The sequence below is a fragment of the Manis javanica genome, chromosome 1 (assembly GCF_040802235.1).
Source record: "Manis javanica isolate MJ-LG chromosome 1, MJ_LKY, whole genome shotgun sequence".
Lineage (NCBI taxonomy): Eukaryota > Metazoa > Chordata > Mammalia > Pholidota > Manidae > Manis > Manis javanica.
In genome coordinates, this window is record NC_133156.1 from 229,589,057 (window position 1) to 229,605,017 (window position 15,961).

Genomic DNA, 15,961 nt, shown 5'->3' on the forward strand with positions numbered 1-15,961 from the left:
GGAAGTTGAGCAGAAGGAAAGGTGGTTGTGACTGGAGCTTACAACCCGCCGGTAGAGGCAGTCTTGTCTAGCAGTGGCATGGTTCTGTTCAAAACAGTTGCTCCTTCCTAGCACAGAAACCTGGGCTTTCAGTGCACTGGCCAGAGCCTTCCTTTCTCTGGAATCTCTTACGCCGTCCTCCCCTTTTAGGCTCCTGCTGCCTCTCCTTTCTCCTTTCACTCCCCTCTTTGTTTTGTTGACGCTGCTTGATGGTTCTAGAGTGCCCAGCCTCCGTCCTTTCCTCGTTTTCACTTCTGTGGAAGTACAACCTAAGGTTACTGCCCTGTTTCTCTCCTTCCCTTTACAGGAAGAACTCCTCAAAAGAGTTGTCTCTGTTTCTAAGTTCTCCCTTCCCCTGCTGCCTTGAACCTCCTCCAGTCAAGCCTTTATAAGTTGGCCACATACCAAAACAACTCTTGTCCAGTTACTAGTGAACCTTGCTTTGCTTGATCCTGTGACCCATCCTTACTTCTCACCAACTCAACCCATCAGCAGTATTTGAGTCAGCTGATCACTTCATTCTTCATGAAATACTTCTCCACTTCATCCCCAAGATTTTACTCTTATGGTTTTCCTAAATCTCTAGATATTTAAAAAAAAAAAATCTTTTACTTATTCCTCCCCACCTGGGCACCTCTTAACTAGATCAGAGCTCCTGACCGTGTCTGCATGTGCACCTGCTCCCAGGTGCACTCATCCAGTATCTCGGTTTAAGGTACATTTTACATTTCAATGGCTACCAGTGTATGTTCTAGCTTAGCTTTTTCCTCTGAACTCCAGAATATTACATATTCAATATATATATATATATATATATATATATACCACTTTCTTTTCTAACAGATATTTCAAGACTTAACATGTCTAAAAGCTAAACTCCTAGAAGTCCTCTTAGTGCAGTGGGCAGTGCATCAGTCTCATAACCTGAAGGTCCTACGTTGGAGCCTCTGAGAGGGCAAGTCTGTTTTGCTGGGCAGTGACACAGTATTCAGGGAGAACATGTGCTGTGACTCTTAGAAGCCCGGCAGGAAGAGGGGTGCCCACACAAGCATGGGTGTTGCCAACGCTGGCTGTCTGACGACTGTGCCAGTGAAATGCTTAGAGCCTCATACAGACCTTCAACCTCCACTCATAACAAAATAAGCGCAGGCCTATGACCATTGTGTCCCTCCTCCCAAGAATAAAAATAAATAAATAAATAAATAAAAGCCAAGCCCTGATTTCCACTCTAAAATGTGTTCTCCATCTTCATTTTTCAGTTGCTCAAGCCATATCCTCACTCATCCTTGGCTCCCCTCTGCTCCCCAGTTCTAGTGGCTATACTTTAAAGAATATACATATATATGCAGGCTCTAAACGTTTATGCACTGACCACACCTTGTTCAGGCCATTGTCGTGTCCCACTTGAGTATTGCAATAGGCTGATCTTCCTGCTTCTGGTTCTCTGCCACCCCTCCAGCCAGAAGGAAGTCGGTTCATGTCATTACTCTGCTCATAGTGCTCCATATGTTCCCCATCCTATTCCCCTGATGAGAGGCCTTTCTGCCACCTCCACGGCCCACATGATCTGTCCTCTGACCATCTCTGCTGTCCTGTCTCCAGGAGTGCTCCCCTCACTGCCCAGCCCACCAGGTACACTGCCTCTTGGCTTCTCTGCAACCCCTTATACGGCCTCTGCCAGCACCGTTCCCATGGCTCGAAACACTCTTCAGGATGCTGATGTGACTCTTCCTTTTTTCACATGTCTGCCTGGTATCATGTTAGTGAGACTATTCCTGACCTTTTTGGGGTGAGAAAACTCTATGTGTCCCTTGTAATTTTCTATCTCCCATCAGGAGACTGTAACTTCCATGGGGAAAAGGATGAGATACCTTTGGTCTGTCTCCTAATCCTGGCATGTAGTAGGCACTTAATAAATACATGTTGCATTAATGACTGAGTAGGTGTAAAGTGTCTGCAAAGATTTGCTCCTTGTTCTGGAATTCTAGGACTAAGCAAGCACTAAGGGTGGTGCAGCCATTTTCCCTGGAGCCATTCTTTGCTGTTGTACCTACTGTTTTCTATTCTTCAGAGCTATTAGTAGCTCACACGCTTATATTTTTTTTAGTTGAAATATTGGATGTTTCTTTAGGGGGTCCAAATTCCAAATTACAATTCACAAGAATATCTATTCTCTTATATTTCCTCTGTGTTGAAAATAAACTTCAATCTTTCTTGTCTCAGAAGAAAAATAAGGTAGTTATTAAAAATGTTTTAATTAATTGACTTTTATATTTATGAATGCTAGCAGTGTTAAGATTTAGGGAAATTGTGACTATTAATTATAACAGACAGAAAGGCATAATAATTAAGAATTGGGGTTTAAGAGCAGAGCTGCATGGCTTAATCCCCACCCAAGCACTTCTTAACTAGCTTTAAGACATTGGAGAACTCACTAAACTCTCTGAAGCTTTCTCATCTGAAAAAAACAAAACAAAACTGGAGAGAACAGTATCTATCTCATGGTTGTTATGAGGATTAAAAGAGCTAATATTTACAGTGTTCTTAGAACAGTGCCTAGCATATAGTATCGTATAAATATTTGCTAAGTCAATAAAGTTAACCTATTACAGATGTATTCAAATATTATGAGATATATTCCATTGTAGTATTATCTATAATCTACTCACCCATTAAATAAATAAATATATAATTTCAGTTTGATAACCTAATCCATATGTATGTATTTTTGTCTCCTAGAGCTGTTTATCACCCAGAGTTTCCCACGGTTCTGACTGCTTTAGAAATAGATAATGCAGTTGTTGCAAACAGCCTCATTGACATGAGAGGCATAGAGACGGTGCTTCTGATCAAAGTAAGACCAGATGCTTGCTGTATTTTAGGTTATTTTTAAATTTTCAAAATTGAACTTGGTTATATAAATTCCTGTTTCCCTTCTATATCATAGAATTGTTGACATGTTTTATCATTGTAATTTTGCCTTATAGGAAAATCTTTGGAATACTATAGAACTAGTGGGCTAGTTTGTGTATGTTCTGCCCCAGAGAGCTTTATGACCTTATGGTTATATTCTTTATAAGATAATTTCACAAATATATATTATTATTTTGGTGAATGATGTGATAAAATTTGTTCATTCTTTCTTAATTAGCTGACAAAACTATTTTTTATTTACCCTCACAGATACATGTATTATTACTTTTTAAACACATACTTTATTTGATATTTAATGAATTCTTCTTAAAACTTTAAGTGCTGTAAAATAAATCAATATTTACTCTTCATCTGTTTGTATATATTTATGTACTTGCTGGATTAGACCACCTTTCTTTCATCTACTGGCCCAATAAATTTGCTGGGAAGGAATGGAGATTCAAAATAAATCTGTAATCAAGAAAAACATAGTAGTCTTTTTCTTATTAAGGAATGTGAGAAGTAATAGTATCAGTAATGCAAATACATATATATATTTCAAATTCATACTTTAATTACTTGTGGGCTTGGCTCTCTTATATTTTAGAAGGATACATGAAAGAAAATACTGAAATCTGTTGTTAAGATCTGTCCACATGAAGGTTGGTTAGTACTGCATTAATTCTAATCCCTTTTTACTTCCTCCAGGGCTTAAATATTTACAGGCTTTTCCTACAGAATTCAGTATACGAATCTTCTATTGGGATTTGCTAGTCATGTACATCTTTTCCAGGGTGTAAAAATCATTTAGAAAAAATGATTTGTATGAACTGGTCTGAAGTAAATATTTTCCTGTGAAAGGATACTTAAAATAATTTTTTTACATGGATAGCAGTATTAGAATTTAAAAATTAAGTATCTTGGTTTGTCATAAAGCATTGTTTACTATGTTTTAAAGATTCAGTACTTTTCTTTGAATCTTGCAAATTATTTTTGAAATTCTTTCTCTTGATGAAATTATTTGAATGTTTAAATAAAAATCCTTCAATCTTAAAATAATGATTGGCAATATTTTGAAATTGTGTGCATCAGAAATGCTTTGGCATAACTTAATAAATTTACTTTCCCCTCTGTTTTTTTCAGAATAACACTGTAGCTCGTAAAGTAATGCAGTCCAAAAAGCCACCGAGGAATTGTAGAGAGGCTTTTACTGCTGATGGTGATCAAGTTTTTGAAGAACGTTATTATTCATCTGAAAATAAAAGACCTAAATTCCTAAGCAAAGATGTGGATTCTGAAATAAGGTTGGTGTCCAGTGTAGTGTTACCTTTATTATTCCCACTGCTTCCTTTGGGATTTAGTTCCTTTCATATTACTCTATTGATAGTCATTTCTGTGAAGGACTATGAATAATTTATTTGGTCTAAAAAGATCATTTACCTGTACACAGAATTCTAGGTTGATGCTTATCTTCCATTATCACTTTGACAACAGTATTCTGAGCTAAGAACACAGTGTGTTCACCTGAGCAGTTCAGCTGATCTGCACTTTGTTTATTACATGTCTGCAAGCTCAAGTTGCTTAACTCAGAATGTGAATCAACTGCATCACTATGCCCATTGTTAGTTCTGCTGATCTTTTGCAGTGATTGTACGTGTGTGCCCGTTTACTTTCTGGCTCAAGTTTCATATTATATGTCTGACTAGTAATTGGAGTTTCACTGTTGGACAAAGGTCAGTCAGCACAACTAGAACACATGCCTAGAAAATTTACAGGAAACAAATGGCGAAGCTGAACAAAAAAGTATTAAGTGTACTTAATGAGATTCAAAAGCATTACAGAAATAATTTTTGGCATGAATAAAACATGGTTTTGCAATCAGACAAATTTAGTTGACAAATTGATGAGTTAGAACTGAATTAGTAACCTAGAAAGCCTTAAGTAGAAGAACTTAGAAATCAAGTAAAAGAAATATCTAAGAAAATGAGTAAAAGCGAATATATTCTAAATGACTTATATGTAAGAGAAATGAGAGTTTTGTTGGAATATCTCTTGTTTTCAAATAATATTCATCATTTTTATGTGATTATGAGAGCAACATAAAGGAAAATAACATAATGTATATTACAAAGTTTAGTTAAACTTCTTAGCAACAGAAGAATGTTGAATGACTAGCAGTTTGGTCTTATGGCGCTCAGGACATACTTTAAATTGACACTGAATCTTTCTGATAGATAAATGCAAGTCCATAAGTGTTTGAATGTGCTCTAAAGTAATGTTTTTGGCCATTGTGCTGTATTTAAATCAAGCCTTCCTTACTCTTAACAAGAAAGACTAAATTATACAGTATTCAAGCAAATCAGAGTGCAAATGTATAAAAATATCATGGTAGTGTTATTCTCTGTGATTCACACTTTTTCTTTCAATAAAAAAGCATCTTGTGCATTTTTGTCCCAAATCTTTAAAAAGAAGTGTGGCACTCTTGGAAAAGATGGTATCTCACAGCAAATCAGGATCCTTGATTCTAACGTTTTAGGAGTAAGGGTTCAAAACTTAGACTGCAGTTGATAACTTGACTTCAGTTTTTCGCTGAAAGTATTTGCTTAGTGCTCAGTGGACGAAGCTTTTATTTTAAAAGCCAGGTGAACATTGTTTTTAAAAAATTGTTTCTCATATTGATAAACTTTATTGATTGAAAATGGACCAAGTTGTGGGTACTATGCTAAGTGAAATAGATGAAAGACAAATAACCATATGATTTCACTTACATGAGGAATCTAAAAAACAACAAACAAAACAAAATGGGAACAGACTCAGATACAGAAAACAATCTAGTGGTTGCCAGAGGGAACTGGGGTAACAGGATGACTGAAATAGGGGAAGATAGAGGCTTCCAATTATGAAATAAGTAAGTCAGGGATAGATAGTATACAGGATAGGGAAGATGGTTAATAATATTGTGACAACATTTTGTGGAGACACATGTTACTATATTTATCAGTTGATGACTTCGTAATGTATATACATGTGGAATCCTATACCTGAAACTAGTGTCATACCCTATGTCACTACACTTCAATTAAAACAACAAGAACAGAGAAAAAGGCTGATAGCTAAAAAAAAGCCAAGTCTGAAAGAATATGGGAAGGAGGAGAAGGCACTGGAGGAAATAATATCCCTGGATTTTCTGGGGGAAAAGTAAAAGTTCTGATGATCTTTAAGTGACTTGTGTGTGATCTGCTTTGACCTAAGCTAATGTGAAAGTTGTCTGAAACTTGGAAAATTTTAAGAATTCATTAGTGTCTTTTAAATGCAGGAAAATGTAATTAGAAAACCAAAGTAATCATAATTGTGTTTCTCCATAGTCCCTATTGACCTTTTAAAAATAATTATAAATGATATATACATATGGTAAGAAAATACCAATAGTACAGAAAGTGTGCAAAGAAGAGTAAAACCCTTTGCTTTTATCCCTCTTTCAAAAGTTTAACAGTTTCTTCTGTATTTCCAGAACAACTAGCTGTTGCCAGTGACCATCATGAAGTATAAATATACAACTTATGGTCCAATCTCAAATATTTAATACTACTAAACTATTTTAATATTACTAATTATTAATATAAATTAATATTTTTGATATTTACAATAAGTGAGCTTTGCTATTTATTAAAATAATTTAATTGTTAAATTTTATCTTTTTTTAATGTAAGTTGATTATTGAATAACAATTGCCAAATGACTGTAGAAAGATTCCTCAGTTTCCTCTTGTACTGTATGAAGAATGCTTCTCTTTATATTCTCCAACTCAGAACTGACAGGTTTCTGTTGATGAAAAATGGCTCTGCAATTCAAATGAAGAGATTATTATTTATTTCTCACAATTTCATGAGTAAAGTGGCTTCCTAGTAGGCAAAGAGTTTCAAGTCTCAAGTACAGGTCCTGACTTGGTTTTATTATTGCCAGTGTGATTTCCCATTATGAAAGTACACAGCAGGGGCGAAGGAAATGTGTACGTGCACTCAGAATAATTACCAGTGCAGCTACTGCTCCATACGAAGGTCACTACATAAAAATTACCTGTGGAATTTCGAATCGTCAAAATCCTGTAACATTTCAATATGATTTTCCAAAGTATGTTTTTCAAATTTTCTTCTTTAATTTGTTCTTTAAAACAGATATTAAATGACTACTTAATATGCCAGGCACTGATTTAATGCACAAAGTACAGCAGGAGACAAAGTACAAAAATTCTACTTTCCTGGAGCTTATATTAGGAAGGGAGATGGACCATAAATGGATACAGTGCCGTGGAGACAAATACACCGAGTAAGGGCTAGCGAGTGAGGGGTGTCCCACTTCGATGGGCTGCACAGGCAACGTGTGTTTGTGCCACACAAACAACTTCACACGTACACTTCTCTTAGTTGTCATAGTATTTCATTAGGTAATGTTCTTTCTCCATGTAAAAATTAATTAAAAATAAGGAGGAACACTATGAAAACGTGTAACAGAATTTGTCCTAGCCAGCAAAAATGAACCTACAACATTTAGCAATTTTGTTTTTCTAAATTATGTTGATTGCTTAAATTTATTCTAAATATTCAGAAAGTTGTATAATAATATTGTCTGTAGTCATTTGGTTGGTTTTTATTTTTGGTTTAGGCTCTAGGTTTCAGCTTTTGTTTACTTGGTAAATTGTTTTGAGCAAAATTACTGTTTGGTAATAAAGCTATTGATTTTATATGATAACATAAATGTTTCTTCTAAAATCCCGAGGGGCTATCTTAAAGTTTTTGTATCTGACCTCATTTTTACCAGAAATATTTGTTATTTTCCTCCTCTCTTCATTTTTACCATTCATTTAACTTTCATTCAACTGACATTTACTTATTTATTTAATTTTAAGAATTCCAGCAAGGTAGCACAGTTATATTTCATCAAAATTAAGTTGTTCTATTAATTTTATATACTAGTAAAAAAAGAAAAAATGCTGCAAATTGAACCATGGACCAGAAGATGATTTCAGAGGTATTAAAATGTGGAGTAATATGCATCTTTCTGAAATGTGACATGCTCTCAAACAGAAGCTTTTCTTAACTGTGTAGGTTGATTGTCTTCCACCAGGCATAGAATATTAGGAGACAGATGCTTGGATCAGTGAGGCAGGAAAAGATCACTTCTGAAGATGACGACTGCTGTCTTGGAGACCCTCTATGGCTTTGGCATCATCTTTCTTTGTCCCCTGTCCCTTCTCATTGTCCTCCGCTCCCCATTCATTCAGAGCATTTATTCATCAGGGGTACAGGTTGAGCTCTCAGGTTTACCCGTCTCGTCTCCCTGTGTCTTTGTGTATTTCTTCCCATCTCGTCGCCTAGTTGGTCTAGCTGATGGCAAGTTCAGAGAATACAATTCAGTTGTCACTTCTGAGATTCACTGTTAGGTTTGTGGAGTACTATGGACATACAGCGTCCTGTTTGCATTTTAATGTTATGGTTTACTGCCTGATTTTTCCCCTTTTTGTTTGATTCCTTTGTTAATTCTGTTTCTACCTCTACCTATCATTGCTTGCAAAGAACCTGCCACACAGAAATCATAGCATGAATACTTCTTAATGAAATAAGTAAAATTTGAATGTCAGTTTAGAAGATATTTTTGAAATCTGTATTTTCATGTTAATAACTTGGTGGGAATATAGAACTGGTTTAACTGAGTTGGTTTTTACAAATAAACTATTACAAATAAACTTTTTTGTAAAGACCTAAAGTATTTGTAGTATTCAGAAACAGATTTAAAGTATTTTTTGTCTTCTATTAAGTGACTTGGAGAATGAGATTGAAAATAAGATGGCCCAGATACTAAATCTTCAGCAACATTCGTCTGCCCTTGAGAAGGATATTAAACGCAATGAAGAATTTCTTAGAAGGCGCCAAATACATTATAGAGAGTTAAAGGTAAAATATATGTTATTTTTTTAATCTTACATGGCTTCCAAGTTATTTTTCACATCCTACCACTCATTTAGTTAGAAGAGTAGTTCTCAAACTTTCTGGCCTCAATTCCCTTTATAGTCATGAAAGAGCTTTCATTTATGGGGGTTTTATCTTTCAGTGTTTTCATTATTAAAAATTAGAACAATTTAAGGATATTTATTAGCTCATCTGAAAATAATAACTCATTATGTATTAACATAAATAACATTGTTATTACAAAAGCTATATTTTTCAAATCCAAAGATATGTAATGAGAAGATTGACATTTTTATAGTTTTGTAAATACTATCTGGCTTAATAAAACTCAACTGAATTATCATACCAGTTCTACAATCAGTCTGTTGCAATTTTACACATTATAGAGTTATAAACATTTACATTCATGAGAAAATGATAGTGAAAATGGAGAATAATATTTTAGTGTTTTTATGAAAGTAGTTTTGACCTCACGACATCCTGAAAGAGTTTCAGAGGCATCCATTGGTTATTTACATCATACTTGGTGAACCGTTGGATTCCAGTAAACTTTCCATAACTTGAGTCTGGATGTTTCAGAAAAATATTGTCTCTGTGGTTTCAACATTGTCATCATTTTAAATGCTAAGGTGGAGTGCCTACATCTTTTTTTTGCGTGGGAATAGATTAGCAATAAGGGTGATCCAGGCAGACTCTGTACACGACTTCATTTGGTACATTTAATTCTAATGTGTCTCTTCCATTAATTACAGAATCCTTCTGTAATATAAAGCAGAGTAAGAACTCTGTGGATTAATACATCTTGTCCGGGTTTTTATGTTTTTTATTTATTCTCATGTTACTAATATCTAAATACTTTTCTTTCAGGTGAAAATAACAGAAAGTATTTCTGAAATTCGGGAACTTGAGAATATAGAAGAGCACCAATCTGTAGATATTGCAACTTTGGTACGATCTTTTCCTCAATTTAAATGTAATGTGAAAGGACAAAACTGTCACTTAGGTTAATAGCATGTACTTTTTTTCTTATTCCTATTAATTGAGGCTACTTTTTATGATTACTGCCTCCATTTACAAATAAGGTAGAAACTACCTGGTATATGGCCTTCAACTTCCTTAATGTTTTGTGTATGTAAGTTGCATGCGTAGCGACTGATTTGGTCTTCTGCACGCAATAAAATGTCATCAAAGTGTAATTGTGCTTCTAAACAGTGGCCTTTCAAACGAAACTCGCTAGCATAATATTTTTCAGAGTTAATCCTTATTAATAGTAACAGATACCTCTTAGCAGGCTGTAGTTGGTCTCTGCCCTGTTTTCTTTTTCCCCCAAGTATATGATTTTCATGTTAATTCACCCTCCTTTCATTTTAATTTTAATGAAAATAAAATTTTCATGTTAATTTACTCTCTTTTTTTCAAGCCACTATGTATGCCATTCAGCTTAGCCTTCCTGAGTTACAGTAAGCAGTTGACTAGACAGATGAAGAGTCTTGTTAAAATGCATAAATATTTATTGAGTGTGCTCTGTACTAGGCACCATATCAAGTGCTGGAGAATACAGCAGTGAACGAGAGATGAAGTCCCTACACTGTTAGAGCTTTACTCTAATGAGAATTTTTCTCTATTTTTTATTAGTAGTCTTGTTTTCTACTTTTTATTTTTCTGCTTTAATTCCTTTTATTAACAGACTGAATTTCTTACAGATATGGACTATGCTTTGTTTCTGTTACTCAGCACCTAACTTATTGTCTAGGCATAAGATATGTATTTATATGCACTATGTTTTGAAAGAAAAAGTAACCACCTAAAATAAAAGTTACTCCTTTTTTCATTATAACTTAAGCACAATATAGTTTAATTTATCTTCTAAATGCCATTCCTTTTTATTTTTGAACCTGTGTTCTTCTACTTCCTAATTTACCATGAAGGGTATAAAATATCCTAGCATTCTCTGTATTTACCTGTCATCTGATTTGCCCATAGCCTATAGTTACTCCTCTCTCAAAATCATTTGTACTGTTTTTCTCTTTGATACCTAAAATATTTTAATTGACTTTATATGCTCTGTAAATGTAACCAGGAAGATGAAGCTCAGGAAAATAAAGTCAAAATGAAAATGGTTGAAAAAAACATGGAGCAACAGAAAGAAAATATGGAACATCTTAAAAGTCTGAAAATAGAAGCAGAAAGCAAGTATGATGCAATTAAACTGAAAATTAATCAACTCTCAGACCTAGCAGAACCCCTTAAGGTAATATTACTATTATTCTCATATACTATTCATACATATGTTATGTTTTAGTTTTATGTTCACAGTGTATTCACTAGATATTGTCCTAATTTTATGGTTAAATATAAATATAACCACATAAAAATGGGATAGAAACCAAATTTTCACCATTAGGGCAATTAGAAGTAAACACTGTGCATGCCTTTAAGAGAATAAATTGCCGATTTTCTCTTTCACCCCAGAGGATCACAGCTTTTGTTTCTGCATTATTTTGTGATTTTTTTTCTTCTTTTTTTTAGAACCAGAGGCGGAGGTATCTTGTCTGTCTCTACTGTTTCCGTGCGTGCCTGTTCTGTTGTCCCTCTTTTCTTTCCTTTAGTAACTCAATGATTAGTTGATACAATGTGCTAGTCAGCTCCAGTTTATTGGACTATTTCAGTTATATTTCAGCCTGAATTCAATTGACATTTTTTTAACACAGGCAATTTAGGGAAATAAAATTATTTAACAATTAAATTATGTAAATTTTCCCATGTTGTTTACTAGCTTTGTTATCCGTAGCTTACTGTCATCATTTTTGTGAATAGCTCAGTTATTCTCAGAAGTCCACATATGACTTCTTAGACACCAAGAAGGATGAATATGTATTTTAAAAGGAGAAAAGGTAGGTAAATAAATAAATAAATAAATAAATAAGTAAGTAAGTAAGTAAGTAAGTAAGTAACTAAATAAAATAAAATAAAATAAAATAAAATAAAATAAAATAAAATAAAATAAAATAAAATAAAATAAAATAAAATAAAATAAAATAAAATAAAATAAAATAAAATAAAATATAATAAAATAAAATAATAAAATAAAATAAAATAAAATAAAATAAAATAAATAAAATAAAATAAAATAAAATAAAATAAAATAAAATAAAATAAATAAAATAAAAAAAAAAAAAAAGGAAATGGGTGTGTTGATATCACAGTAACATACCTCCCCTACCTTTTTTTTTGGTCAGGAAAATTATCCCCTTTGAATCAAAATGTATTTAGATATTTTAATATTTTAAAGGAATTTGCATGCATATAAATTTTACTGTAATTGTCTCCTGAAAATTACATAATTAAAAGAGTTGGGAGAATATTTAAGGAAGTTAGAGAAGTGCCACATAGAAACAACTTTTCCTTTGTTTCTGGTAGGTTTCTCCAGAATCACTGTCCATGGAGCTGGGATTCCTGCCTGCCATTGTAACTCATGGTGGTTGGAGTTTTTCTATTTAAGAAAAGAATAAAATGGGGCAATAGGCTGATAAATTGGCCGATTAAGAAGAATATAAAATTTACATAACAAAATTGTGAAGAAGAAAAATGTATTAAAGATAATATTGAGAAAGGCAAAGTAGTTGCTATAGGAACTAAGAATTAAAAAGAAAGTCTGAGATAAAAAAGACAAAATTGCTTTTAAAAGAAAAGAATAAGAAGGAATAAAATAAGTATTAAAATTGTGAAGAATAGACATGGTAGAATTCACCACTTGAGAATTACAGCAGTGAATTTACAAAAGATAATTCATTTTTAACAGGTTAAAGATTGAACAAGCTGACTTAAAATAATGAAATACGCTAAAACAATATAGAAAAAGAAAGTTTAGCACCGTTAATTATTTATCCCAGACAACTTAAAAAACAAACAAACAATGAAGTATAAGCTAGGCGCTGTTCTGTTACTGTTAGGGACTACTAGGCTAACGCAGCTCTTGGAATTGGGGCTCCATAAATAAGTTCAAGAGGAGAATATCTTGGCAGAGGAGGTAAAAATTCTTGGAGCTTTTCGCCTTGGCTGCAAACACCTGACAGCTAGGAGCTCAGTCCTCCAGGAAGCCTGCACGCGATCAGCAGGAAGCCAAGGTGCTTTTCTTCCCCAGTATCGCGTCACACTGGCCCTTGGTAACAACAGGACCAGGAGGATTTGGCTAACAAAATAATCTTCATTCCTGAGCAACTGCCATCATGATGCTTCTAGCTATAATCTGTTTGCTGTTAGGACACTTGTTCATTTTGTGTCAGAGGGAGGGTGAGGGGTACTCTGTTTAAGTATGTAGTTATTAAAATCTTGGCTTTAGGGAATATTTTTCTCATTTTGAGCAGTTTATTTTGATTTGTGCTACAAACTTACTGCTTTCACTACAAATTATATTTGTTGGGCTGGGAGTGTGACGCATAGTAAGCCTACAAACATAGACGGTCTGCATTATTGGAGTAGGAGAGCCTCGCAGTTTCTGATATAGATAGTTTATTTGGATTGAGGGTGATAAACGTGCAAAAACCAGCCGAATTTTTATACAATAGCAATGAGCACATGGTTGCTGAAATTAAAACTGCTTTTGAAAATTTCAAGATCTAATATTTCATAGTTTTTACAACCTCATAATTAATATAGGTTTATATGAAACAAGTGACAGTAATAATACCATAGCAATTTATCCAGTGTTGCTGGGTAGCTAACTTTGGGTATTTACACATACAAGAGAATAAAAATTCTCTGCTTGTTTTTATAAGACTGTAACTTCTTAAAGGTTAGACACTCTACAGGTTTAGGGCTACATACATCATAGTTTAACTTTAGACTTAATTTGTCTTACTGCTTACCCAGAAACCAGCATGAATGTCAATAAGTGGCTCTTAACATCTCTAGGTCTCTGTTTCACCAATACAATTAACTGAAATACTCTGTTGCTCTGCTTTTAGTTTTAAATTTGATTGTACCCGGGCATAAATTTATTAAGTATACAAGGGTCAAATCAAGAAACCGTGTCAAATGTGGAGAGAGGGGTATTAACAGCAATAGTTCTTTTCATGTTATTTTGCAAGTTAGATCTTTCCCTTTCAAAAGTTGCTAGCAGAAAAAACTAACTAGTACAAATGTGGTCTAATATAATTTACCCTTTGCCTCTCTGAAGCAAATATGAGTTATTTATTTTGAAAGTTTCTGCCAAAATAATTAGAAAACTTAGTGTTCAACCATTCTGTTTCATAAACTATTCCAATTTCTGATTGTAATATGTCCTACTACATAAATTGTACCCATTTTGCTTTATTCTGTTTAAAGGAACAGTTCATTTCCATCTTCCATGTAATAATGTTTTTATTAGAACAATGTTTTTAATAGAACTTTTTAATAAAAGCTATATACTGTCAGACCTCTCCTAGGGGTGATAGTTACTTTTAACTATTTAACTATGAATGAGACACAGTAAGTTGTGTTCTTAGGAAATAGCCTAAATCATCTGTTACATGAGGTAAATGTTTTTAATTTTTAGATACTTTACAACTTCTTTTCCTTTTTGCAATGTCTAATATTCTGTGTTTCATGGTACTGTTATTTGGGTTGTATTTGTTTCTTTGTAACTATAACTGTTTCAGGCTAAATGTGATCATCACAGTATATATGACTAGTGCTAGGCTCAAAAAACAGACAAACTGAGTAAAATTTAATTTTGTGATTGTTAAATCAGGAATCTTTTAAAAAGGCTTTACTGGGATATAATTGATACATAATAAATATCATCTAAGTGTATACAACTTGATGAGTTTTGACATGTATGTACCTGTGAAACCACACAGTTAGAAAAAGGGTCTTATCCTTCATGCTTAAAACTCTCTTCATGCTGCTTTGTGATCTATCCTTCCCCAGCCCTTACCTCTTTTCCCCAGGCAGTTATTCCGTCAGCCCTCTCCCAAATTCTCTTGTGTTACCCCTTTTCAGTCAAACCTCCCCCACCTTAACCTCTGGCAATTACTGATTTGTTTTCCATCACTAAGGTTTTTGCCTTTTATATAGTATAATATAATGGAATCGTATAGTATGTAATATTTTAGTCTTACTTCTTTGATTTGGCATGTCATTTTTAAGATTTATCCTTATTATCTGTATCAACAGCTTGTTCCTTTTTATTGCCAATATGAATTCTATTGTATGGATGTACCACAGCTTGCTTGTCCTATTGAAGGACATTTGGATAGTTCCAGTTTTGATGATTATGAATAAAGTTACTATAAACTTTCTAGTATAGGTTTTCGTACGAATGTAAGTTTTCATTTCTCTTGGTTAAATACCTGGGAGTGGAACTGCTCTTGAAGACTGTCATCATCATTTGTTTTTTCTTCTTTTGTTAATATGGAGAATAATGTTGATTTTTTTTTTCTTTTTGGCCAGATATTAAACTAATCTTGGCAAATCCCCACATGGTCATAATTATTTTCCTTTCACAAATGATTAGATTCTAAATTACCAAAATTTTATTAAAGATTTTTGATCCTATGTTTATTCATTAGTCTTTGATTCTCTTTTCCTGTGTTCTGTTTGATTTTTTTATTATGGCTATATTGGCCTCATAAGATGAATTTTAAAGTGTTTCTTCCGACCTTCTCTGTAAGCATTTTTGCAGATTTGGAATTGTTTTTTCTTTATATGTTTAGTGTTCACCAGCAGAGCTATCTTAGCTTGTAGCTTTCTTTGTGGCCTATAGTTTATGAGTTTAATTTCTTTAGTTAATACTAAGCTATTCAAGTTTTCTACTTAGGAATTTTATTGTTTTACCTAAGTTTATCACATATGTTGAACATGTTCATAGTATTTCCTTATTGTCCCTTATAAATCTGAACAACAGAGAAAATAGACTGAAATAGACTGAAAAAATGAGTTACTGCTTAGCAACCTGAGAGACTATAACAAAAGACCTGACATTTGTGTCAGTCCCAGAAAGAGAGGGGCAAGAGGGCAGGTTTGAAAAAGTACACCAAGAAACAGTGGCTGAACACTTC

General features: G+C 33.6%; 1 protein-coding gene across 2 annotated transcripts in view; it reads left to right on the forward strand.

Annotated features, from left to right (window-relative positions):
* The window catches only part of SMC6 (structural maintenance of chromosomes 6), a 71,285-nt gene that overhangs the window by 37,404 nt on the left and 17,920 nt on the right, over window positions 1-15,961 (forward strand). For both annotated transcript variants that reach the window (XM_073216247.1, XM_073216250.1), the window contains 5 exons: window positions 2,779-2,893; window positions 4,096-4,256; window positions 8,768-8,903; window positions 9,786-9,866; window positions 10,999-11,169. In XM_073216247.1, the coding sequence (XP_073072348.1) occupies window positions 2,779-2,893; window positions 4,096-4,256; window positions 8,768-8,903; window positions 9,786-9,866; window positions 10,999-11,169 (664 nt within the window). The remainder of the gene's footprint in view (window positions 1-2,778; window positions 2,894-4,095; window positions 4,257-8,767; window positions 8,904-9,785; window positions 9,867-10,998; window positions 11,170-15,961) is intronic.